Here is a 27178-nt window from a genome sequence, read left to right as displayed (position 1 = left end):
CAACCTGACACAGGAAAAATCACTTTTAAAAATTAAGTAGCCGTTCCCGTGTCAGGCTTACTAAAATAAACGAGGCATGAAGTATCTTTTCCATACCTTCTTCGCTGAACCAAATTTACTTTCACGTATCAGCATGACAATGCCGTTCAAAAGTAGATGATGTATTCAGCGCTGGGACTGGGACAGCGCATGGACTGGGTATACAGATCGGCATTACTGCTCTTAAACTATATCATTTGTACAACACATGTTTCACATACGTTACAGTCATAAAGATTGTGAAAGCAACACTTAATGGACCCCTTTCAACGAGTTATAAAATTTCTAGTAAGTTAGAAACACGATTAACTAAATATAACATAAAACTATATTTTTAAGATAAATGGATTAAATGAAAAAAAAAAATGTTTTCTAAAATTTTTTTAAGAATTTTATTACTATTTTTCACACAGTTTTTACAAATACCCTAATTTTATACAATAAAAACAATTTTTTTTATTCTATAGGTAAAATTAATAATAGAGTTTTGCATCGATTAATCTTTAAAGAGTATTTTCGATCAGAAGAGTACTATGAATCTTTTTCCCAAATCCCAATACATTTTTCTGATTGTCTATAGATTGTTAGGTATACAATTTAAGTAATTTCAATAAAAATAACATTTTATTAGAACATCTTGCTGCAATATTTTTTGTTTAAAATAAATTATATTCACGTTAAAGCAAAAGGCTTTAATATTATTTAATTATTATTTTCTTTTCAAATGCATATGTCTTATATAAAATAACTTTAAATCGGCGTGTATCTATTTCTATGTATTATAATATTTTTCTCAAAAAACCATAAGCTGAACATAAACTATTTACTGCAAGTCAAGCGATAATAACCGTGTGAAAATTCTGTTTTCGTTTATTCATTTTGACATACCTAGAACTATTTAAAACGGTTTATCCCGTTAAATGTTTTGCGTAAACGATGGGGAGGGGTTATTTCATACTCTCAACACCCAGATAAATACGTTAATATTATTAAACTCAAATTTTGTGTTTCGGTGTTTCAAATGCAGTTTATCTCGTTAAAAATAAAAAAAATAAATTATAAAGATTTTTAAAAATCTATCTTTATTATTATTTCTACTTATCAGAATAATCGATTTGTTTCAGTCTCTGCAACAACACCCTGAATGGTGTTAAATTAGTTTCAAAAAAGGTCTGTGAAAACCATAAGCCATACACCAAAAGGTCGGTGAACAGAAACCGTAGAGGTTCTATAGTGTAGGGTTTATTGTGTGGACGCAAAAATTGTAGAAGTTTATCGAAAAAAATGTTGCATGCGGTCTCAAAATGTTAATTTTCAATAACCATAAATGTATTCACAATTTTGGCATACAATGTCTCCAAATTTCTTAGACAAACTGAAATAAAGGAAATATGAATCATTTAATATACAAGTTATTAAAAAGTTTTTTTTATTAAAAGAATTGTACATACATTATATAAATCATTCCAAATGATCTGATGTATAAAATAATTAGTTTTAATAATAGTGTATATGCAATGCAAAAAAAAAGAAGAAAAAAACTAGCTACAAACTGCAAAGACCCTATACTAAATAAGAGATAATTTATACCACTCTATCAACCTTATTTAACTTTTGTGTAAAAGTTTTTAGATAAAAATTACATGTAAAATTTTTCTAACCAGTATGAATAGAGAGATGTCTTTTTAAATGATGCTTTTGACTAAATGATTTCTTACAAAAATTACAAGTGAATTTTTTCTCACGAGTATGAATAGAGAGATGAGTTTTTAAATTATACTTTTGACTAAATGATTTCTTACAAAAATTACAAGTGAATTTCTTCTCACCAGTATGAATAAAGAGATGAGTTTTTAAATTACTCTTTTGACTAAATGATTTCTTACAAAAATTACAAGTGAATTTCTTCTCACCAGTATGAATAGAGAGATGAGTTTTTAAATTATCCTTTTGACTAAATGATTTCATACAAAAATTACAAGTGAATTTCTTCTCACCAGTATGAATAAAGAGATGAGTTTTTAAATTACCCTTTTGACTAAATGATTTCTTACAAAAATTACAAGTGAATTTCTTCTCACCAGTATGAATAGAGAGATGAGTTTTTAAATTATCCTTTTGACTAAATGATTTCTTACAAAAATTACAAGTGAATTTCTTCTCACCAGTATGAATAAAGAGATGAGTTTTTAAATTACCCTTGTGACTAAATGATTTCTTACAAAAATTACAAGTGAATTTCTTCTCACCAGTATGAATAGAGAGATGAGTTTTTAAATTACCCTTTTGACTAAATGATTTCTTACAAAAATTACAAGTGAATTTCTTCTCATCAGTATGAATATAGAGATGTGATTTTAAATTACCCTTGTGACTAAATGATTTCTTACAAAAATTACAAGTGAATTTCTTCTCACCAGTATGAATAGAGAGATGAGTTTTTAAATTATCCTTTTGACTAAATGATTTCTTACAAAAATTACAAGTGAATTTCTTCTCACCAGTATGAATAAAGAGATGAGTTTTTAAATTACCCTTGTGACTAAATGATTTCTTACAAAAATTACAAGTGAATTTCTTCTCACCAGTATGAATAGAGAGATGAGTTTTTAAATTACCCTTTTGACTAAATGATTTCTTACAAAAATTACAAGTGAATTTCTTCTCATCAGTATGAATATAGAGATGTGATTTTAAATTACCCTTGTGACTAAATGATTTCTTACAAAAATTACAAGTGAATTTCTTCTCACCAGTATGAATAAAGAGATGAGTTTTTAAATTACCCTTGTGACTAAATGATTTCTTACAAAAATTACAAGTGAATTTCTTCTCACCAGTATGAATAGAGAGATGAGTTTTTAAATTACCCTTTTGACTAAATGATTTCTTACAAAAATTACAAGTGAATTTCTTCTCACCAGTATGAATAAAGAGATGTGATTTTAAATTACAGCTTTGATTAAAAGTTTTTTTACAAAATTTACAAGTGAATTTCTTGTCATCTCTATTAGTAGAGATATGTGTTTTTAAAATACAGCTTTGATTAAATTTTTTTTTAGAAAAATTACATTTTAAGTTTTTTTTGACAACATGAATTGATAAGTGTGACTGTAATGTAGATCTCTGACTGAAAGACTCCTGACAAAAAACACACGTGTGAATAGGAAGATGAGAAGATATGACATTCCTTTCTTTAACAGGTTTTTCTGTAATTTGCAAGCACTTTTCTTTAAAAGAAAAAGTGTTGAAATCTGCATATTCTTCATCGATGACATAATCACAAATGCACTTATATTTTAATTTATTGCAAACCACACATTTTGATCTCTGTAAACTACTTTCAGTAATTCTTTCCTCCACATCATTGATAACTTCTTCAATAAGATCCTAAAAAACAAACGTAACTGTTAAGTTAAAAATCTATCGGAAAATTTGTTATTTTTAATAATTCCTACTACAAATTGACAACTTATACTTTAATATTAAATATCTTATGTTCATATTTAAGTAAGCACAATATGTTAGTTTCAGAGTAGCAAAAATAAAAATTTTGTTAGTATTAGCAGTTAAAATACAGAAAACAAAATGTAACACAATCAAACTATACGCTACATAGCACAGAAACTAAAACTTGTCAGTCAACAAGTAATTTCATAATGCCAAATAAAAAAAAAACAAATTTTTTAAAATTTACTGTAGTTTAATTCTGTTAATATTGACTGAAAGTAGAATCCTGGCAATAAGTGTAGATATTTTCCAAACTCATTTAGTGTTAGCTAGTGAACATCTCCCTCTATAAATCATGAGACCTTGCCGTTTCAGCAAGGTCTTGCCAGGGGTTTGAGTGCTCAGTGATACAGAGTAGCTGGACTGAAGGTGCAATCATATCGGAGAGGTATCTCTTGAGAGCCAGACTAAGGAATGATTCCTGAATGAGGGCAGCAGCTCTTTCAGTAGTTGTTAAGGGTGTAGGTCAGGACGACTTAAATGGTCATATCAATATCACTCAGTCATATCAGCAGTACTCAGTCCTCTGAGTACTGCGCAGCTGAAAGCAATGGAAAACTACAGCTGCTTTTTTCCAAGAAAATGTAGCTCTCTGCATTTTTGTATAGCAATGATTGAGGTGCCTTCCTTGGTAAAATATTCCGGAGGTAAACTAGTCCCCTGTTCGGATCTCTGGCTGGGGAGTACTAAGGAAGGGGTCACCAGAAAATTAAAAAATAACATTCTACGAGCCGGGGCGTGAAATGTTAGAAGTCTAAAAAAGGTTGGTAGGTTAGAAAATTTAAAGAGGGAAATGGATAGGATAAATGTAGCTGTAGTAGGAAATAGCGAGGTTCGGTGGGAAGAGGAAAACGACGTTTAATCAGGTGATTTTAGAATAATTGACTCAGGTTCATATAATGGGCAGGCAGGAGTAGGTTTTGTTACGAACAAGAAGATAGGGAAGAGAGTAGAGTATTTCAAAATGCATAGCGATAAAATCATTGTAATAAGGATAAAATCAAAACTTAAACCGACAATGATTGTTAACAAGCGCCTACGATGATGATGAAGTAGTGTGTATACAAAGAAATTGACAAAGCAATTAAACTCCTAAAAGGAGATGAAAATTAAATAACAGTTGGCAGACTGGAATGCAAGCATTGGAAAAGGCAAGGAAGGAAATATAGTGGGTGAATACGGGCTGGACAATAGGAATGAAAGAGGGGACCGACTTATAGGGTTTTGCACGAAGTATAATTTAGTAATTGCCAACACCCAGTTTAAAAATCATAGTAGAAGAATATACACATGGAAAAAGCCAGGCGATACTGCAAGATATAATCTATCTGATGATAGATTATATCATGGTTAAGCAAAGATTTAGAAATAAACTCAGTGATTGCAAAACTTACCCTGGAGCAGACATTGATAGCGACCATAATTTAGTGATAATGAAATGTAGATTGTTGTTTAAAAGCCTGAAGAAAAGGTGTCAGATGAATCGGTGGAATTTAGAGAAGCTTGAGGAAGAGGAGGTAAGAAGATTTTTGAAAAGGACATCGCAAGAGGTCTCAGTAAAAACGATAAAGCAGAAAATGTAAAAGAAGAATGGGTGAATGTTAAAAAGGAAATTCTTAAAAATCAACAGAAGCGAACTTAGGTGGAACAAAGAGAACTGGTACAAATCCTTAGGTTTCAGATGATATATTGCAACTGATGGATGAACGTAGAAAATATAAGAATGCTAGTGATGAAGAAAGTAAAAAGGAACAATCGACAATTAAGAAATACAACAAACAGGAAGTGCAAACTAGCAAAAGAAGAGTGGATTAAAGAAATGTGTTCAGAAGTGGAAAGAGAAATGAACATTGGTAAAATAGATGGAGCATACAGGAAAGTTAAGGAAAATTTTTGGGTACATAAATTAAAATCCAATGTGTTAAACAAAGATGGTACACCGATTTATAATATGAAAGGTAAACTCGATAGGTGGGTGGGATATATTGAAGAGTTATACGGAGGAAATGAATTAGAAAATTGTGTTACAGAGGAAGAAGAGTAAGTTGAAGAGAATGAAAGGGGAGAAACAATACTGAGATCTGAATTTAAGAAAGCATTAAAAGATTTGAATGGCAGAAAGGCTCCTGGAATAGACGGAATACCTGTAGAATTACTGCGCAGTAAAACTTAACAAGAATTCTGTACAGAAGAATTGAGAGGAGAGTAGAAGAAGTGTTAGGAGAAGACCAATTTGGTTTCAGTAAAAGTACAGGGACAAGTGACGCAATTTTAGGCCTCAGATTAACAGTAGAAGAAAGATTAAAGAAAAACAAACTAACATACTTGGCATTTAAAGACCTAGAAAAGCCATTTGATAACGTAGACTGGAATAAAATGTTCAGCAATTTAAAAAATTAGGGTTCAAGTACAGAGATAGAAGAATGATTGCTAACATTTACAGGAACCAAATAGCAACAATAATAATGGAAGAACATAAGAAATAAGCTATAATAAGAAAGGAAGTCCGACAAGGATGTTCCCTATCCCCATTACGTTTTAATCTTTACATATGACTAGCAATTAATGATGTTAAAGAACAATTTAGATCCGGAGTAACAGTACAAGGTGAAAATATAAAGATGCTACGATTTGCTGATGATAGTAATTCTAGCTCAGAATAAAAAGGATTTAGAAGAAACAATGAACGGCACGGATGAAGTCCTATGCAAGAACTACTGCATGAAAATAAACAAGAACAAAACAAAAGAAATGAATTGTAGTAAAAATAACGAAGATGGACCACTGAATGTGAAAATAGGAGGAGAAAAGATTATGGAGGTAGAAGAATTTTGTTATTTGGGAAGTAGAATTACTAAAGATTGACGAAGCAGGAGCAACATAAAATGCTAAATAGCACAGGGGAAACGAGCCTTCGTCAGAAATATAGTTTGTTTACATTAGAAATTAATATAAATTACAGGAAAAGATTTTTTATAGTATACATTTGGAGTGTCGCTTTATATGGAAATGAAACTTTGACAATTGGAGTATCTGAGAAGAAAAGATAACAAGCTTTTGAAATGGTGTGCTATAGGAAAATGTTAAAACCCAAATGGGTGGATAAAGTGACAAATGAAGAGGTGTTGCGGCAAATAGATGAAGAAAGAAGCATTTGGAAAAATATACCTAAAAGAAGAGACAGACTTATAGGCCACATATTAAGACAACCTGGAATAGTCGCTTTAATATTGGACGTACAGGTAGAAGGAAAAAATTGTGTAGACAGGCAACGTTTGAAATATGTAAAACAAATTGTTAGGGATGTAGGATGTAGGGGTATACCAAAATGAAATGACTAGCACTGCATAGGGAAACTTGGAGAGCTACATCAAACCAGTCAAGTGACTGAAGACAAAAAAAAAAGTGAACATCACTTCAGATCAATTGTGGATTTATTGCAGTATCAAAGCTACAGTTCATTGTATCAATGTTTGGGAAACATTCTTGCACAATTTTGGCCAAACAATGTGATAAAACAGTACAATAGCATCTTAGCATGTAATTAACACCTGAGATCCAAATTCAGTAACACATCATTTAGAAAAAATTAGTTGATTATTAAGAAGTTACTTATTTTTCTTCAACAGTCAATATTGATCAAATTTCGAGTAATGATGAAACCATCTCTTTATAAATAAATTATATAAATTTCATTGCTAAGATCTCTAAAACTGGTTAACAGGGCAAATCAATCACTAAGTTGTTTGTATTTTATGGTCAATTTTTAAAGAAGGAGACTGAATTTTTCTCACCCTTTACAACTCACACAAAGCCACATATTTTTTTCACAGCTATTTTGGTAACAAGATTAGCCTCTTTGTAGACAAAATATTCAGCAGTTATCAGATTCTGTCAATTAAATTCACTGGTACCATCTAACTTGATGAAAATATACCATTCTAAAGCGCGAGCTCTAACAGGAAGTTCATAATCCAGTGCATTCGAAAAGTAACTACATACCAACATAAACATGATTATAGGTTGAGGGATTTTATTCTGTGTTAATATGAGTAATGTTTTCTACAAAGGTTTGTAATTCTGTATTGAATGCAGTTAGCTTCCGTGACCCGATCAGGATGTTGCGACAAGAATATGTGTCTCAACTAAAGAAGATATGATTGAAGCTGTCTTTCCATGTGCACACTGAACAGTGAATATTTCTCATTTAACACATCTTCATAAGCATAAGGAGTATATACAGACAGTGAAAGATTAGTATTTTATTAGATTTCCAGGTATACTGGTTCCTAATCGATTTAGCGTACGAACACTAATCAAAGACTTTCGGGAGATTGGATCAGTAAAGAAACATGAGTGAAGTGGTACACCATAAGCACTTGATGAAGACGTATAGACAACTATGTGATGTAGTCTTAACAAATCTGTGCAAAAGTTAGCTTAACAGAAAAACAACTGCAACTTGTAATAAGCTCAGTCTTGTCCAATATAAAGCGATTCAACAGTTATTGGCCAGAGACTGTGCAAAGTGAATTCAATACTGGGAATGGTTTCAACAGTTCCTAGTGGATGTTTAAAGCTGCCAACTATTTAAGCACAAATTTAATTTATACTACCATTTAAATATGAATTCAATTCTGTGAAAAGAAACTAAGAAATTAACCTTGTTTTGAGAAAGCTGATACTTTGCTAAAAAATAATAGCACTTAAATATATTCTAATTTTCAGATTTATATCATGCAATAGTCATATTACTATTGAATAATCATTTTGTTATAATTACCAATTATAATCTAATACACATGAAAAAAAGATTCTAATCAATGAGTACTGAAAAACCCCATAAAACCACATTAAAAATCCCAAGGAACCCCCAGAAAACACATAAATACCACACTAAAAACTATACATGAAGTATTAAGAAGTACAATATTTCTTATGTTTATTCATTTCTATGTCTTATGGATGTTTTAACAGCAATAATATAACATGCTGTCTGTTGGGAGGTAGTAAACAGTTTGATATGTTACAGAATTTGTTATGGCTGTGCCACATTTACAGTACCATAAGAGACACAATGAAGTAGTTTCTCTGAGGACAACAATGTTCTTCATAAAACTGGTTTCTGTGAATAGATTATAAATTTACTTGCAAGAATATATCAGCTGCATTTCAGTAGGTTTGTTGTGTGATGAGGAACAGTATATTTTGGCACTACGAAGAAAGAAACAAGAGACCTTATATAAAACCTCGCTCGGAATGTTTATTCTTTATCAAAAGCCACGAGTTTTCAGGAATGACTTGTCAATCGTACAATCCTACACATACTGTTTTATCATTTCACATACAGTTTGGTATCACTTTTTTAAGCTTTTAATCAAAATATCTAGTGTTAAACTAGAATGCTAAATATTAGGTAAACCATCAAAAAGTAAATGAAAATATCTTACTTGTCTAGATGTTGTCGGTTTATCATCTGTCATAGCAACAGGAGCAATCAAATGTTCTGTTCGCTCTGTTTCATGCTTGATTTCTTTTTTGATACTCAAAGATAATGGATCTTCATCAAAAAATGAACTATCAGTTTGTGCATCCATACTCTGCAGCAAAACATAAAATAATAATAATAATTTATTATCTTTATATAATTAACAAATATTAAAAATGTATCTACTTTTCTTACAATGATAAAACAAATTGGTTTTCATAGAAATAACTCATCCATGTGAGTACTTCTATAATAATATTCAACTGGAACCTTTCAATATATAATCACACATGATAGTTCCAGAAAAGTGAAATATTGTAGGCATTTGCAGTAAATTAATAGATCAATAGAAAAATGATCTTAACCACAATCTAAATGGTTTGGTAAAAGAAACAGGTTGTTGGTGTAAATATAAAAAAAACACATCAACCTTGTTTGGAAACAAAAATGTCATAGAATAAGGTGACATAGAATAAGGATTATCAAAACCTATAACAAAGTTTCTGTAACAAACTAAACAAGGTTCATAAAGGCAAGGATAGCTTTGTACTGTTATAAAACATTTTTATAAACAATGTTAAATGTGGGTATAAAATGACTATGTTAGTCACCTTCATTTAAGGCGTGAGGCACCTGCTCACTGTATTTTATTTGTTACGTATTGTTGTACAAAATGTTAGATGCAATCGGTTAAACAAAGCTATTTACCGTCCTATACTCTACTAAAATGTTTTTTACACCATAAATCAAAATATCTCAAGCTAGACATAAATGCAAAATGATTATATGTGAGCAACAAACAGCAAATAAAAATATCATAATGAATAGAATAATTAAGAATTCTTACAATAACTAGGTTTTATGTTTTTAACTTAAAACAAGATAAAGAAGAAAATAGCTTACTTGTTTAAATATTGTCAGACCATCATCTGTCTTAGAAAGATGTACAAAAGAATGTTCTTCTTGCACAGATTCATGCATTTTTTCTTTTTTAATGGGCAAAGATAATGGATTTTCTTCCAAAACTGAATCACTAGTTTGTGGATCCAAACTCTGCAAAAAAAAGTAATATTAATAGTGTGACTATCAAAGCGGGTTTTAAAGCACTAATATGTGTCGGTTATGTCTGGAAATGACTTTTTATACAAATAATCTATATTTATAACTAACACCACATGAAAACCAAAGTTTATGATACAAACGAATTTCTTAATCTCCAAAAAATATACATGAGTAGACAATAACAGTAGAGGTCATCATTTTTTATTACTAAAAATGATACAATATTTTTCATAAGAAAAGTATTCACTGGGTATATAGACTAAATTATAATGGTATAATTTAATTACGTGGTATGTAATGGGTATAGATGCTAAATTAAACAAAGATTATTGCAAGTTTTTTAAGTATTAACTTGTATAAAAGAAGAGAATTTAATTTTTACAGAATCAAAAAATTTTCAGATGTAAAAAGATAATTCAAAAGTTAAGATGCCAGTAAAATATTGACAAGCTTCTTTTCCTTTTAATTAATCTTAATCTGACATAGTAACATTTGACATGAAAAGCTTGTAAAACTACAGCCTCACATATGCCATTATCAACCAACCATTAATAAACACATCACAGATTTTTTGCATGAAAATTTCATGAGAAGCATACGATTAACTAAACATCTAATTTTATTACACTGTTTCTGGTAAAGCCTAACTGCATTAATTATCTGTGTCACAAAGAAGCCGTTGTGGAAAAGTGAAAAATTTAACAAAAAAATATGAGAGTATCTCTTCTTATAGAAAGTTTACGAGAACCTTCTACAATTGAACAATCAAGACCAGTACATCAAATTTAATCAAAAATATCATTTATATGTAGGATATGATTTCAATTGAAAAAACACAAGCGCATTGAAATCTGCCTATTTCCAAGAATATGTTAAATGTTTTTATTAAACTTGTTTCAGAATACTTCCAAGTATTTCGCCTCCAGAATAATACTGAATATCTGTCGCTTGTTGTTCACAACTAATTTCCCGTTTTGCTAATTAGCAAGTCTGACTCCATCACCGGTGAGCTTCTATAATTTCACAAAAAATACGTAAGTATTTCTTACCTTCTGGCTATGCAAATATGATGAATTATTAAATCGTTTTTTACTTTATATGTTTTTAAAGATCTAACGTTGTTGCTCATAGAGTTCTCTTAAAATCAAAACACATTTAAAAATATTTTAAGAAATTTCTCTCAGCAAGTTATAAATTGCATTAAAAACTTATGATATGTATCTGAATATATGTGATTTAGAAACATTATGATAACATTTCTCTAGAAATGTGTAGCTCAATCTTGTAGATAAATAACATACAATTATTACACTGCTTTTCTCATGGCACTCTCATTTTTGTGCATCAGAATGTATTAAAGAGAAATTGAAATAATTTGTTTGACATTTTCATGGTCAATTAATATAATTTTGGATCTTCAGTATATAATTCTTTCATTATTTACTTGACTCACCCATCCAGTACTAAGCCTGTTTTCTCTTATTTTTCATTTCATTCAATTCTTCCAGTAGATGAATATCTAATAAAAATGATAAAACCAATTTTATTACTCTTCGCTGTCTTTGATGTTTTAAGAACAAATGTAATGACCAATCACTTAATCTGGGGATGAGTTTGGAAAATATCTACACTTATTTACAGGGTTCTATTTTCAGTTAATATTAACAGAATTAAACTACAGTAAATTTAAAAAAAATTTTTTTTTTATTTGGTATTATGAAATTGCCTGTTGACTGACCTGTTTTTATTTCTGCGCTATGTAGCATATAGTTTGATTGTGTTACATTTTGTCCTCTGTATTTTAACTGCTACTATAAATGAAATTTTTATTTTTGCTACTTTGAAACAAATATAGAGTGCTTGCTTAAATATGAACATAAGATATTTAATATTAAAGTATAAAGTGTTCAATTTGTAGTTGGCATTATTTAAAATAACAAATTTTTACGATAGATTTTTAACTCAACAGCTACATTTTTTTTTTAGGATCTTATTGAAGAAGTTATCGATGATGTGGAAGAAAGAATTACTGGAAGTATTTTACAGACATCAAAATGTGTGATTTGCAATAAATTAAAATATACGTGCATTTGTGAATGTCTTCAATGAAGAATATGATGATTTCAACACTTTTACTTTTAAACAAACATGCTTGCAAATTACAGAAAAACCTGTTACAGAAAGGAATGTCATATCTTCTCATCTTCTTATTCACTCATGTGTTTTTTGTCAGGAGTCTTTCACCACTTAAATATTCATGTTGTCAAAAAAAAACAACAACATTTATTCAACACAGTAATTTAAAAACACATATCTCTACTAATACAGATGAGAAAAATTTCACTTTTAATTTTTGCAAAAAAACTTTTAATGAAAGCTGTAGTTTAAAAACACATTTCTCTATTCCTACTGTTGAAGAAATTCACATGTAATTTTTGTAAGAAATCATTTAGTCAAAAGAGTAATTTTAGTAAATTTAGCAATGGCATATGGCGTGTGGCATTTCTCCACACAGTGAGAAGGAAGTGGGGAGCCTAGATCATGATAAACAACAGATATATGGGACCCAGGTCCTTGTTTGGTCTTGACTTTACACCCAAAATAAAGTTCGCCTTTGGGACTAGAGCACTACTTCACCACATACATAAAAAAAGAAGTTAAAAGATTTTAAAAAAACTCTAGGCATTTTGTAACTAACGACTAATTAAAAGAAATAAAATTGTAAATATGTAACACACAAAGCACTTACAATGACATGTTTCCTGGTTCACTATCTCACAACTGGCATTGTTCTGATGAATGTATGCTGCACTAGGTAACATTTGTACATATTTATACACGTCTAAATCTACACAACAATAACAACACTACTCTTTGAGTTAGCTCATTTGGTTCAATCATATTTATAATTCTCTAGGATCTTTTAGTTGACAATGAAAAAAAAAAAAATTTTAATATTTATAAAAATTAAAATAACAAAGAAGCTGTAGGTAATGGAGAAATTATGAATACATATTTGAAAACAGGATAAAGAATTGCATTAAATACACCTATTGGTACTCATGAGACAAAAATCATGTTGACCATCGTTATTGGCAACATTACATGAGATATTTGGCACTTGAATTTGCAAAATCAATCTAATGATAAAAGAATCCCATGATGAGCTTCCTTAAGAAATTTAAAAGTGAAGTTGTATTCCGTTACTTTCTTCTGTGAGCTAATCATACTTCTTTGTAAATTTATATGTCAAACCTACTAAAATGTAAATCAACCCTACTAGTGACACCTTGAAAGAACTAATTGTATAGTGAGTATTATTAATTTGAATAAAGTAATTATTGTGGCTGACGCAACTTACATGTTGCTTTCATTCAATGGAGTCTTATAGCTACTTTTATGGCGATTTCAGATCTGCAAGGGCAGGGAATTTAGAAATACAAATTTAAAGAAAACCTACTTTTTTAAGGAATTGTATAGTACAACATCTCATTGTACCACGGGTTAGTTTATTGTTTACAAAACTCAGTTGAATAAAAGGAAAGAAGAATCTGCAATCACCTCACTGGATGAGGTGAGGCACATGTTCAGCATTGTTAGTATAAGCTGTTTTACAATTCTGTAAAACCCTTGGTTCTAACAAAACTAAGTAAGAAAAAATAGTTATTTTAAAACTAGATTTAAAATACTACCACTCATTAAAATTCAGTTATCTCGTGATGTGTTTATATGATTATCTGTTAAGCTTCAACTTAAATTGAGAAATCATTAAAAAATAAATTATATTTATAATTTTGAGTTTTACTCGAGTACTTTTAGATCTCTATCTCGTTATCATTCTTTGAGGGGTTTTGTGCAAAATGTAACTTCTACTTTTTTGCAAATTTATGGATTAAAAAATTATTAATACAATGTTCACTGGCAGCAGTTTTCCAAATTATTGAATAGGGTTTTCAAAAATATTTTCATGAAAAAAAATTGATGTTAAGATACTGGAGAGGAATCTGTATTATGTTAGTTAAATCACTTTACTTTCTTGAACTTGAAAACAAGGGCCTGGGTCCCATATATCTGTTGTTTATCATGTTCTAGGTTTCTCACTGTGTGGAAAAATGTCACACGCCACATGCCATTGCTATCCCTATGATTTGGAGGAACCCAAAAATCACTCTTCTGACTGTTATTTCTGCTTAGCAAACATTAAAGGGATTACATCAAAATCAAAACATAGAGTGTTGTAATCAAACTTACAATCCGCAATGAGAACAGATCCATACTGCAAAGAATTGACAACACCAAAGTCACCAGAACATGTGACATTAGATGAAGGGAGCTCAGAGTCTGGTGGAAGTAAGAAAGAAAAATAAACAGATTCTGGTTATACAACTTATGAACAAAGCATTTCATCTGAGCCTCATTTACTAATTAAAGTAAATCTTAACGAACTCATAAAAGATTTAAAGTATCAAAAAACAGTCTGGAATGCTTGCTTCCCGGCAAAAAGGATGGAATCTTCTTCAAACGAATACAAAGAAATGTAGCACTTATCGTAATCATCATTCTGAATTTAAAGTTGTTTTTCTGAAGAAAATGCCTTAGCGTTTTGTAATGACATTTGTTCTCTTATGCAGCCACTTTGTAATGAACATAACCCAACAGAATGGCACTTGTTCATAGATTCCTCTAAAGTTAGTTTAAAAGCCGGCTTCTGCATAATGGCAATAAATTCCCGTCAGTACCTGTGGCCCACTCTGCTACTATGAAAGAAACTTATAAAAATATTAAATCTATATTGGAAAAGCTTCAATATGCAGTATATAAATGTAGTATTTGTGGTGATTTGAAAGTGATTGCATTTATTCTTGGTTTGCGGCTTGGTTACATAAACTACTGTTGTTTATTGTGTGAATGGGATAGTAGGGACAGAAAAACATTTATTAGAAAAGAAAAGCCTAAAAATGTGTATCTACCTCTGTTACATATCAAACTAGGATTAATGAACAATTTCGTCAAGGACATTGAAAATACTCCTGGTTCATGTACTTAAAACAGAAGTTTTCTAAAATTATCTGTGCAAAGAAACTCTAAGAAATTGTTTTGAGTAAGCTGATGCACATCATGGCTACAAAAAAGCAATTTTTTTGCTAAAAAATAGTGGCATATCAATACATTCTACTAATTTTCAGATTTATATCATGCAGTACTATTATTACTATTGTATAATCATTTTATTATAATTACCGATTATAATTTAAAACACATGAAAAAAAGATTCTAATCAAGGAATACTGAAAAATCCTACAGAAATGGCATAAAACCACATTAAAAATCACAAGGAACCCTCATAAATACCATACTATAAACTATGCATGAATTATAGATCCTGGAAGAGTAGCCTCATGGCTGTTATCAAAGATCAATAAGAATGGTATTAAGAAGTACAATATTTCTTATGTTTATTCATTTCTATGTCTTATGGATGTTTTAACAGCAATAATATAACATGCTGTCTGTTGGGAGGTAGTAAACAGTTTGATATGTTACAGAATTTGTTATGGCTGTGCCACATTTACAGTACCATAAGAGACACAATGAAGTAGTTTCTCTGAGGACAACAATGTTCTTCATAAAACTGGTTTCTGTGAATAGATTATAAATTTACTTGCAAGAATATATCAGCTGCATTTCAGTAGGTTTGTTGTGTGATGAGGAACAGTATATTTTGGCACTACGAAGAAAGAAACAAGAGACCTTATATAAAACCTCGCTCGGAATGTTTATTCTTTATCAAAAGCCACGAGTTTTCAGGAATGACTTGTCAATCGTACAATCCTACACATACTGTTTTATCATTTCACATACAGTTTGGTATCACTTTTTTAAGCTTTTAATCAAAATATCTAGTGTTAAACTAGAATGCTAAATATTAGGTAAACCATCAAAAAGTAAATGAAAATATCTTACTTGTCTAGATGTTGTCGGTTTATCATCTGTCATAGCAACAGGAGCAATCAAATGTTCTGTTCGCTCTGTTTCATGCTTGATTTCTTTTTTGATACTCAAAGATAATGGATCTTCATCAAAAAATGAACTATCAGTTTGTGCATCCATACTCTGCAGCAAAACATAAAATAATAATAATAATTTATTATCTTTATATAATTAACAAATATTAAAAATGTATCTACTTTTCTTACAATGATAAAACAAATTGGTTTTCATAGAAATAACTCATCCATGTGAGTACTTCTATAATAATATTCAACTGGAACCTTTCAATATATAATCACACATGATAGTTCCAGAAAAGTGAAATATTGTAGGCATTTGCAGTAAATTAATAGATCAATAGAAAAATGATCTTAACCACAATCTAAATGGTTTGGTAAAAGAAACAGGTTGTTGGTGTAAATATAAAAAAAACACATCAACCTTGTTTGGAAACAAAAATGTCATAGAATAAGGTGACATAGAATAAGGATTATCAAAACCTATAACAAAGTTTCTGTAACAAACTAAACAAGGTTCATAAAGGCAAGGATAGCTTTGTACTGTTATAAAACATTTTTATAAACAATGTTAAATGTGGGTATAAAATGACTATGTTAGTCACCTTCATTTAAGGCGTGAGGCACCTGCTCACTGTATTTTATTTGTTACGTATTGTTGTACAAAATGTTAGATGCAATCGGTTAAACAAAGCTATTTACCGTCCTATACTCTACTAAAATGTTTTTTACACCATAAATCAAAATATCTCAAGCTAGACATAAATGCAAAATGATTATATGTGAGCAACAAACAGCAAATAAAAATATCATAATGAATAGAATAATTAAGAATTCTTACAATAACTAGGTTTTATGTTTTTAACTTAAAACAAGATAAAGAAGAAAATAGCTTACTTGTTTAAATATTGTCAGACCATCATCTGTCTTAGAAAGATGTACAAAAGAATGTTCTTCTTGCACAGATTCATGCATTTTTTCTTTTTTAATGGGCAAAGATAATGGATTTTCTTCCAAAACTGAATCACTAGTTTGTGGATCCAAACTCTGCAAAAAAAAAGTAATATTAATAGTGTGACTATCAAAGCGGGTTTTAAAGCACTAATATGTGTCGGTTATGTCTGGAAATGACTTTTTATACAAATAATCTATATTTATAACTAACACCACATGAAAACCAAAGTTTATGATACAAACGAATTTCTTAATCTCCAAAAAATATACATGAGTAGACAATAACAGTAGAGGTCATCATTTTTTATTACTAAAAATGATACAATATTTTTCATAAGAAAAGTATTCACTGGGTATATAGACTAAATTATAATGGTATAATTATAATTACGTGGTATGTAATGGGTATAGATGCTAAATTAAACAAAGATTATTGCAAGTTTTTTTAAGTATTAACTTGTATAAAAGAAGAGAATTTAATTTTTACAGAATCAAAAAATTTTCAGATGTAAAAAGATAATTCAAAAGTTAAGATGCCAGTAAAATATTGACAAGCTTCTTTTCCTTTTAATTAATCTTAATCTGACATAGTAACATTTGACATGAAAAGCTTGTAAAACTACAGCCTCACATATGCCATTATCAACCAACCATTAATAAACACATCACAGATTTTTTGCATGAAAATTTCATGAGAAGCATACGATTAACTAAACATCTAATTTTATTACACTGTTTCTGGTAAAGCCTAACTGCATTAATTATCTGTGTCACAAAGAAGCCGTTGTGGAAAAGTGAAAAATTTAACAAAAAAATATGAGAGTATCTCTTCTTATAGAAAGTTTACGAGAACCTTCTACAATTGAACAATCAAGACCAGTACATCAAATTTAATCAAAAATATCATTTATATGTAGGATATGATTTCAATTGAAAAAACACAAGCGCATTGAAATCTGCCTATTTCCAAGAATATGTTAAATGTTTTTATTAAACTTGTTTCAGAATACTTCCAAGTATTTCGCCTCCAGAATAATACTGAATATCTGTCGCTTGTTGTTCACAACTAATTTCCCGTTTTGCTAATTAGCAAGTCTGACTCCATCACCGGTGAGCTTCTATAATTTCACAAAAAATACGTAAGTATTTCTTACCTTCTGGCTATGCAAATATGATGAATTATTAAATCGTTTTTTACTTTATATGTTTTTAAAGATCTAACGTTGTTGCTCATAGAGTTCTCTTAAAATCAAAACACATTTAAAAATATTTTAAGAAATTTCTCAGCAGGTTATAAACTGCATTAAAAACTTCTGATATGTATCTGAATAAACGTGATTTAGAAACATTATGATAACATTTCTCTAGAAATGTGTAGCTCAATCTTGTAGATAAATAACATACAATTATTACACTGCTTTTCTCATGGCACTCTCATTTTTGTGCATCAGAATGTATTAAAGAGAAATTAAAATAATTTGTTTGACATTTTCATGGTCAATTAATATAGTTTTGGATCTTCAGTATATAATTCTTTCATTATTTACTTGACTCACCCATCCAGTACTAAGCCTGTTTTCTCTTATTTTTCATTTCATTCAATTCTTCCAGTAGATGAATATCTAATAAAAATGATAAAACCAATTTTATTACTCTTCGCTGTCTTTGATGTTTTAAGAACAAATGTAATGACCAATCACTTAATCTGGGGATGAGTTTGGAAAATATCTACACTTATTTACAGGGTTCTATTTTCAGTTAATATTAACAGAATTAAACTACAGTAAATTTAAAAAAAATTTTTTTTTTATTTGGTATTATGAAATTGCCTGTTGACTGACCTGTTTTAATTTCTGCGCTATGTAGCATATAGTTTGATTGTGTTACATTTTGTCCTCTGTATTTTAACTGCTACTATAAATGAAATTTTTATTTTTGCTACTTTGAAACAAATATAGAGTGCTTGCTTAAATATGAACATAAGATATTTAATATTAAAGTATAAAGTGTTCAATTTGTAGTTGGCATTATTTAAAATAACAAATTTTTACGATAGATTTTTAACTCAACAGCTACATTTTTTTTTTAGGATCTTATTGAAGAAGTTATCGATGATGTGGAAGAAAGAATTACTGGAAGTATTTTACAGACATCAAAATGTGTGATTTGCAATAAATTAAAATATACGTGCATTTGTGAATGTCTTCAATGAAGAATATGATGATTTCAACACTTTTACTTTTAAACAAACATGCTTGCAAATTACAGAAAAACCTGTTACAGAAAGGAATGTCATATCTTCTCATCTTCTTATTCACTCATGTGTTTTTTGTCAGGAGTCTTTCACCACTTAAATATTCATGTTGTCAAAAAAAAACAACAACATTTATTCAACACAGTAATTTAAAAACACATATCTCTACTAATACAGATGAGAAAAATTTCACTTTTAATTTTTGCAAAAAAACTTTTAATGAAAGCTGTAGTTTAAAAACACATTTCTCTATTCCTACTGTTGAAGAAATTCACAAGTAATTTTTGTAAGAAATCATTTAGTCAAAAGAGTAATTTTGGTAAATTTAGCAATGGCATATGGCGTGTGGCATTTCTCCACACAGTGAGAAGGAAGTGGGGAGCCTAGATCATGATAAACAACAGATATATGGGACCCAGGCCCTTGTTTGGTCTTGACTTTACACCCAAAATAAAGTTCGCCTTTGGGACTAGAGCACTACTTCACCACATACATAAAAAAAGAAGTTAAAAGATTTAAAAAAACTCTAGGCATTTTGTAACTAACGACTAATTAAAAGAAATAAAATTGTAAATATGTAACACACAAAGCACTTACAATGACATGTTTCCTGGTTCACTATCTCACAACTGGCATTGTTCTGATGAATGTATGCTGCACTAGGTAACATTTGTACATATTTATACACGTCTAAATCTACACAACAATAACAACACTACTCTTTGAGTTAGCTCATTTGGTTCAATCATATTTATAATTCTCTAGGATCTTTTAGTTGACAATGAAAAAAAAAAATTTTTAAATATTCATACAAATTAAAATAACAAAGAAGCTGTAGGTAATGGAGAAATTATGAATACATATTTGAAAACAGGATAAAGAATTGCATTAAATACACCTATTGGTACTCATGAGACAAAAATCATGTTTACCATTGTTATTGGCAACATTACATGAGATATTTGGCACTTGAATTTGCAAAATCAATCTAATGATAAAAGAATCCCATGATGAGCTTCCTTAAGAAATTTAAAAGTGAAGTTGTATTCCGTTACTTTCTTCTGTGAGCTAATCATACTTCTTTGTAAATTTATATGTCAAACCTACTAAAATGTAAATCCACCCTACTAGTGACACCTTGAAAGGAACTAATTGTATAGTGAGTATTATTAATTTGAATAAAGTAATTATTGTGGCTGATGCCACTAACATGTTGCTTTCATTCAATGGAGTCTTATAGCTACTTTTATGGCGATTTCAGATCTGCAAGGGCAGGGAATTTAGAAATACAAATTTAAAGAAAACCTGATTTTTTAAGGAATTGTATAGTACAACATCTCATTGTACCACGGGTTAGTTTATTGTTTACAAAACTCAGTTGAATAAAAGGAAAGAAGAATCTGCAATCACCTCACTGGATGAGGTGAGGCACATGTTCAGCATTGTTAGTATAAGCTGTTTTACAATTCTGTAAAACCCTTGGTTCTAACAAAACTAAGTAAGAAAAAATAGTTATTTTAAAACTAGATTTAAAATACTACCACTCATTAAAATTCAGTTATCTCGTGATGTGTTTATATGATTATCTGTTAAGCTTCAACTTAAATTGAGAAATCATTAAAAAATAAATTATAATTATAATTTTGAGTTTTACTCGAGTACTTTTAGATCTCTATCTCGTTATCATTCTTCGAGGGGTTTTGTGCAAAATGTAACTTCTATTTTTTGCAAATTTATGGATTAAAAAATTATTAATGCAATGTTCACTGGCAGCAGTTTTCCAAATTATTGAATAGGGTTTTCAAAAATATTTTCATGAAACAAAATTGATGTTAAGATACTGGAGAGGAATCTGTATTATGTTAGTTAAATCACTTTACTTTCTTGAACTTGAAAAAAGGGCCTGGGTCCCATATATCTGTTGTTTATCATGTTCTAGGTTTCTCACTGTGTGAAAAAATGTCACATGCCACATGCCATTGCTATCCCTATGATTTGGAGGAACCCAAAAATCACTCTTCTGACTGTTATTTCTGCTTAGCAAACATTAAAGGGATTACATCAAAATCAAAACATAGAGTGTTGTAATTAAACTTACAATGCGCAATGAGAACAGATCCATACTGCATAGAATTGACAACACCAAAGTCTCCAGAACATGTGACATTAGATGAAGGGAGCTCAGAGTCTGGTGGAAGTAAGAAAGAAAAATAAACAGATTCTGGTGATACAACTTATGAACAAAGCATTTCATCATCATAAACCATCAAAAATTAAATGAAAATATCTTACTTGTCTAGATGTTGTCGGTTTATCGTCTGTCATAGCAACAGGAGCAATCAAATGTTCTGTTCGCTCTGTTTCATGCTTGATTTCTTTTTTAATACTCAAAGATAATGGATCTTCATCAAAAAATGAACTATCAGTTTGTGCATCCATACTCTGCAGCAAAACATAAAATAATAATAATAATTTATTATCTTTATATAATTAACAAATATTAAAAATATATCTACTTTTCTTACAATGATAAAACAAATTGGTTTTCATAGAAATAACTCATGCATGTGAGTACTTCTATAATAATATTCAACTGGAACCTTTCAATATATAATCACACATGATAGTTCCAGAAAAGTGAAATATTGTAGGCATTTGCAGTAAATTAATAGATCAATAGAAAAATGATCTTAACCACAATCTAAATGGTTTGGTAAAAGAAACAGGTTGTTGGTGTAAATATAAAAAACACATCAACCTTGTTTGGAAACAAAAATGCAGTGACAAAGAATAAGGATTATCGAAACCTATAACAAATTTTCTCGTAACTGAACATGCTTGATAAAGGGAAGGATAGCTTTGAACTCTTTTAAGAAAATATTTTCATAAACGATGTTAAATGTGGGTATAAAATGAATATGTTAGTCACCTTTATTTAAGGCAAGGTATATAGACTTCGATGCTAAATTAAACAAAGATTATTACATGTTTTTTAAGTATTAATGGAAGCAAATTCACTTGTATAAAAGATGAAAATTTAATTTTTACAGAATCAAAATATTTTTAGAGGTAAAAAGATCATTCAAGAGTTAAGATGCCAGTAACATAAAATAAGGCTGTCTTCCATGAACTATTAGAAGAACACGAGTCAAAAAGGAGTGTCCTAAGCTGACCCTAGTTATAACTCTGTCACACAAGCATCCGACTGACAAACGCCAGAGTTGATACTTATAATTAGCATAATATGACATATGACATTTCAATGTTATACTTTAACACAAGCATACTATTTGGCTACTGTAATTGACAAGCGTCTTTCCCTTTTAATTAACTGACATAGTAACATTTGACATGAAAACTTGTAAAACTCCCTCTCATAAGCCCTTTGCACCATTAATAAAGACATTACTGATTTTTTGCATGAAAATTTCAGGAGAAGCATTAACTAAAGCAAAATCCAAAATATAATTAACTAAACATCTAAATTTATTACACTGTTTCTGGTAAAGCCAAACTGCATTAAATCTCTGTGGTACAAAGAAGCCATTGTGGAAAAGTTAAAAATTTAACAGAAAAATATGAGATTATCTTTTTCATAGAAAGTTTACAAGAACCTTCCACAACTATCTTTCAGAGAATTGTACAATCAAGACCCCACTACATCAAATTTAATCAAAAATATAATATATATGCATGATATGATTTCAACTGAAAAAACACAAGCACATCGAAATCTGCCTATTTCCATAAATGTGTTTAATGTTTTTATTACACTCGTTTGCGAATACTTAAAATATTTCGCCTCCAGAATAATTCTGAATATCTGTCTCTTGTTCACGACTAATTTCCCGTTAGCTAATTAGCAAGTCTGACTCCATCACGGGTGAGGGTCTATAATTTCACAAAAAATACGTAAGGATTTCTTACCTTCTGGCTATGCAAATGTGATTAATTATTAAATGTGTTATTATAGAGTTTTCTATTTTATTGTATTTAGTTATATTAATATACTTACGACACGTATATAAAACACACTTGCTTCACTCAGTAAAAATAACTTTAATGACTACCAAACACCACCTGACAGAATAAATTTAAACCATATGTTACCGAGGGTGTCAACAGATGACAACACATGAAAGGAATACATATCAACTGTGCTGCTGTGCTATTCGGGTGTTCGTAATCATACATCACAGTCCACAATAAATGTGAAAACCATGAAATAAGGTGGTGAGTTAGCAACCACCATGGACCCTCAGGCCTGTATCAAACAGTCTTCTGGGAAACCACTGAGTTCCTTGTAGCAGCTGATGTTTTAAGTATTTTATAATACTGGTTAGAGAAAACTTCAAAAAAGAAAGATCCAAAATATTGCTTAAAATTTTCTATACATTCTTTTTCAACAATGTATAAACACAAATGAATAGATTTATATGTTAATTAGTTACATCCTTTAAATCCTTTATTGCGTCCTACATCCTTTATAGTAAGTTTAACACTTACTGAATACAAAGTTTTCCTTTTACTGAATTTTCTGCTACTCTTGTTTAATGTAATTGACCAATCAGTTTTATGCGAGTGTTCAAAGGGAGAATGTGCGTACCGTTTTCTGATGGAAAAGTGGAAAAAAACCTCATAAGTTTAAGAGGGCCAACATTAATTTATTGCCAATCTATGAAGAATCCAAGAACTCAAAAACACCTATTTTAATTAAAGTTACAAAATAAATTGATTTTCACAGAAATACCTCATCTGTGCGAGTGCTCTGGTAATAGTATGCAACTAGGATCAACCAGTATATTGTCAATCTTGAAAGTCCAGAACACAATGTAGGATTTGGCATTATTTAATCTATCAATAAAAAGTTGTTTGACCTAGGTATAATCAAAATGGTTTGGTAAAACACACAGGTTACTTGTGTAAAAGTAAAAGAACATATCAGTCTAGTTTGAAAACAAAAATACAGTAACATAGAATAAGGATTATTGACAACAATAACAAAGCTTCTCGTAACTAACATGCTTCATAAAAGCAAGGATAGCTTTGTACTCTTTTACGTCATCTTTGTAAACAATGTTGCATCTGAGTATAAAATGAATACGATTAGGAGGCTTTGTTCGTAGCATGAGGCTGCATCTCACTGTATTTTCTTTGTTGCGTATTGTTGTACAAAATGTTTATCTACCATAAAGTGTTAAGTGTAATCTTTTCATCAAAGCTATTTACCTCCCTATATTTCGTTAATAACTTTTTTTGCAGTATAAATCAAAATATCTCAAGCCAGATATAAATGCAACATGTTATGTGGGCTATAAATAGTAAATAAAAATATCATCTTGAATAGAATAATTAAGAATTCTTACAATAACTAGGTTGACATTTTTAACTCAAAAACAGATAAAGAAGAAAATGGCTTACTTGTTTAAATATTATCAGTTCCTCATCAGTCTTGGCAAGATGTACAAACAAATATTCTTGCTGCCCTGTTTCATGCATGTTTTCTTTTTTAATGGGCAAGGATAATGGATTTTCTTCCAAAACTGAATCACCAGTTTGTGCACCCATACTCTGCAAAAAAAAATATTAAGTAATATTAATATTCTATTACAAAAGTGTGACTTAAAATAAGCATGTTAAATGAAATATTATTGAAACGTAACATCTGATGAAGTCAAGAGCTTGGAACTAACTACATTGTTAGAGATAATTTAAGACTTGTTATGTATCAAAGCAGGTATTAAAGCACGAACCTGTGTCTGTTATGTATGGAAATGACTTGTTATACAAATAATCTATATTTATAACTAACACCACATGAAAACCACAGTTTATGGTATAAATGAATTTCTAAATATCCAAAAAATATACATGAGTGGGCAATAACAATAGTCATCGTTTTTTATTACCTAAAATGATACAAATTTTTACAAAAGAAAAGTTTTTACTGGATATATAGACTTTGATGTTAAATTAAGAAAGTATTATTGCATGTTTTTTTAAGTAATAGTGGAAGCCAATTCAGTTGTATAAAAGATGAAAATTTAATTTTTACAGATACAAAAAATTTTCAGATAAAAAAAGACAATTAGAGTTAAGATGCCAGTAACATAAAATAAGGCTGTCTTCCATAAACTATTAGAAGAACGCGAGTCAAAAGGGAGTGCTCTAACCTGACCCTAGTTATAACTCTGTCACACAAGCATCTTTAACCGATAAATGCCAGAATTGATACTTATCGAATAGCATAATATGACATTTCTATGTTATACTGTGTTTTTAACACAAGCATAGTATTTGTCTACTGAAACTGACAAGCTTCTTTCCCTTTTAACTAACTGTCAGTAACATTTGACAGTATAACTTTTAAATCTGCAGCTTCTCATAAGCCCTTATACACTATTAATAAACACATTACTGATTTTTTGGATGAAAATTTCAAGAGAAGCGTACAATTAACTAAACATCTAAATTTATTACACTGTTTTTGGTAAAGCCAAACTGCATTAATTTTCTGTGGTGCAAAGAAGCCATTGTGGAAAAGTTAAAAATTTAACAGAAAAATATGAGATTATCTTTTTTATAGAAAGTTTACAAGAACCTTCCACAACTATCTTTCAGAGAATTGAACAATCATGACCCCACTACATCAAATTTAATCAAAAAAAGTTTTAAATGTAAGATATGATTTCAATTGAAAGTCACAAGCTCATCGAATTTGCCTATTTCTGTAAATATATGTAATGTTTTTATTATAATTGTTTGAGAATACTTCAAAGTATATAGCCTCCAAAATAATACTGAATATCTGTTTCTTGTTGTTCACGACTAATTTCCCGTTTGCTAATTAGGAAGTCTTACTCCATCACGGGTGAGCTTCTATAATTTACCAAAAAGTATGTAAGTATTTCTTACATTCTAACTATGCAAATGTGATTAATTATTAAATGTGTTATTATAGAGTTTTCTATATTATTATATTTAGTTATATTAATATACTTACGACACGTATATAAAACACACTTCTTTCACTAAACAAAAATAACTTTAATGACTACCAACCACCTTATATGTAAAAACAATGAAATAGGGTGGCAAGTTAGCAACCACCATGGATTCTCAAGGCTTCTACTGAACAAACGTGTGTGGAACCAATGAGTTTCCCATGCCTTCTGTATCATTCTGAATATCTGACTGTTGTTTATCATGACTATTTTCCTATATTCCAACGGGGCAGTTATTACTCGGTCCCATTATTTCACAAAAAATAAGTAAACTTTACTTACCTCCTGGCTTTTCTAATATGAATCAATATTCAATACAAAATAATAATTACATTGCTTTTTGGTTTTGTTGGGGAAACCATTCCCAATCAACAGTTTCTAGTGGATGTTTGTGAGCTGCCAACTATTTAAGCACAAATTTAATAATTTGTTATTTAGTATTTTATATATTTTGCTATATTAATAATATTAATATAATGAAAATTATTATTTATTTAAATCTATGTATCCTGTTAGTTGATATTGAACAAAGCGTATAATTAAAATTAATAAAATTACTCTCAAAAATCGGTTAGTCGCAATCTTCTTTGATGCATTAGCCGCTAAGAAATTTCATTACAGAAATTTCTCTTTCTTTTTACTCTCTTTCTCAGTAAAAATCTAAAGGAAAACTAAAGAAAAACCTTTTTTGACTTTTTAATATAACTATACAACCACATGAAACAAAAAAAAAAGATTTAAAGCTATGGCCTGTTTTCAAACCAACAGATTTGACAAAATATGAATAAAAACAAAACAATCGGATAATGAAATTTAGATAATCTAATAATTATATTATTGTTCTTTATTAATTTATTTA

The 27178-nt window shown here is 29.7% G+C and overlaps 1 protein-coding gene across 1 annotated transcript; it reads right to left on the bottom strand.

Annotated features, from left to right (window-relative positions):
- Positions 1-448: 448 nt before the first annotated feature.
- LOC142332761 (uncharacterized) lies at positions 449-26445 on the bottom strand. The gene is made up of 7 exons (XM_075379375.1): positions 26319-26445; positions 24737-24886; positions 17005-17154; positions 16064-16213; positions 9941-10090; positions 9000-9149; positions 449-3429 (listed from the first exon to the last, which is right to left on the bottom strand). Exons 2-7 carry the CDS (start codon positions 24881-24883, stop codon positions 1696-1698), a joined length of 2481 nt encoding a protein of 826 aa, XP_075235490.1. The 5' UTR covers positions 24884-24886; positions 26319-26445; the 3' UTR covers positions 449-1695.
- Positions 26446-27178: the final 733 nt, after the last annotated feature.

Source organism: Lycorma delicatula, chromosome 12, assembly GCF_047948215.1.
Source record: "Lycorma delicatula isolate Av1 chromosome 12, ASM4794821v1, whole genome shotgun sequence".
Lineage (NCBI taxonomy): Eukaryota > Metazoa > Arthropoda > Insecta > Hemiptera > Fulgoridae > Lycorma > Lycorma delicatula.
The sequence above is the reverse complement of the archived record's forward strand: the minus strand, read 5'-3'. Positions and strand labels throughout refer to the sequence as shown.

Coding starts and splice junctions, on each gene's coding strand:
- LOC142332761 (XM_075379375.1), bottom strand. CDS start 24,883: ATGGGTGCACAAACTGGTGATTCAGTTTTGGAAGAAAATCCATTATCC. Junction 17,155..24,736: donor AACTGATAATATTTAAACAA/GTAAGCCATTTT, acceptor TTTTTTTTGCAG/AGTTTGGATCCACAAACTAG. Junction 3,430..8,999: donor AACCGACAACATCTAGACAA/GTAAGATATTTT, acceptor TTTGTTTTTTAG/GATCTTATTGAAGAAGTTAT.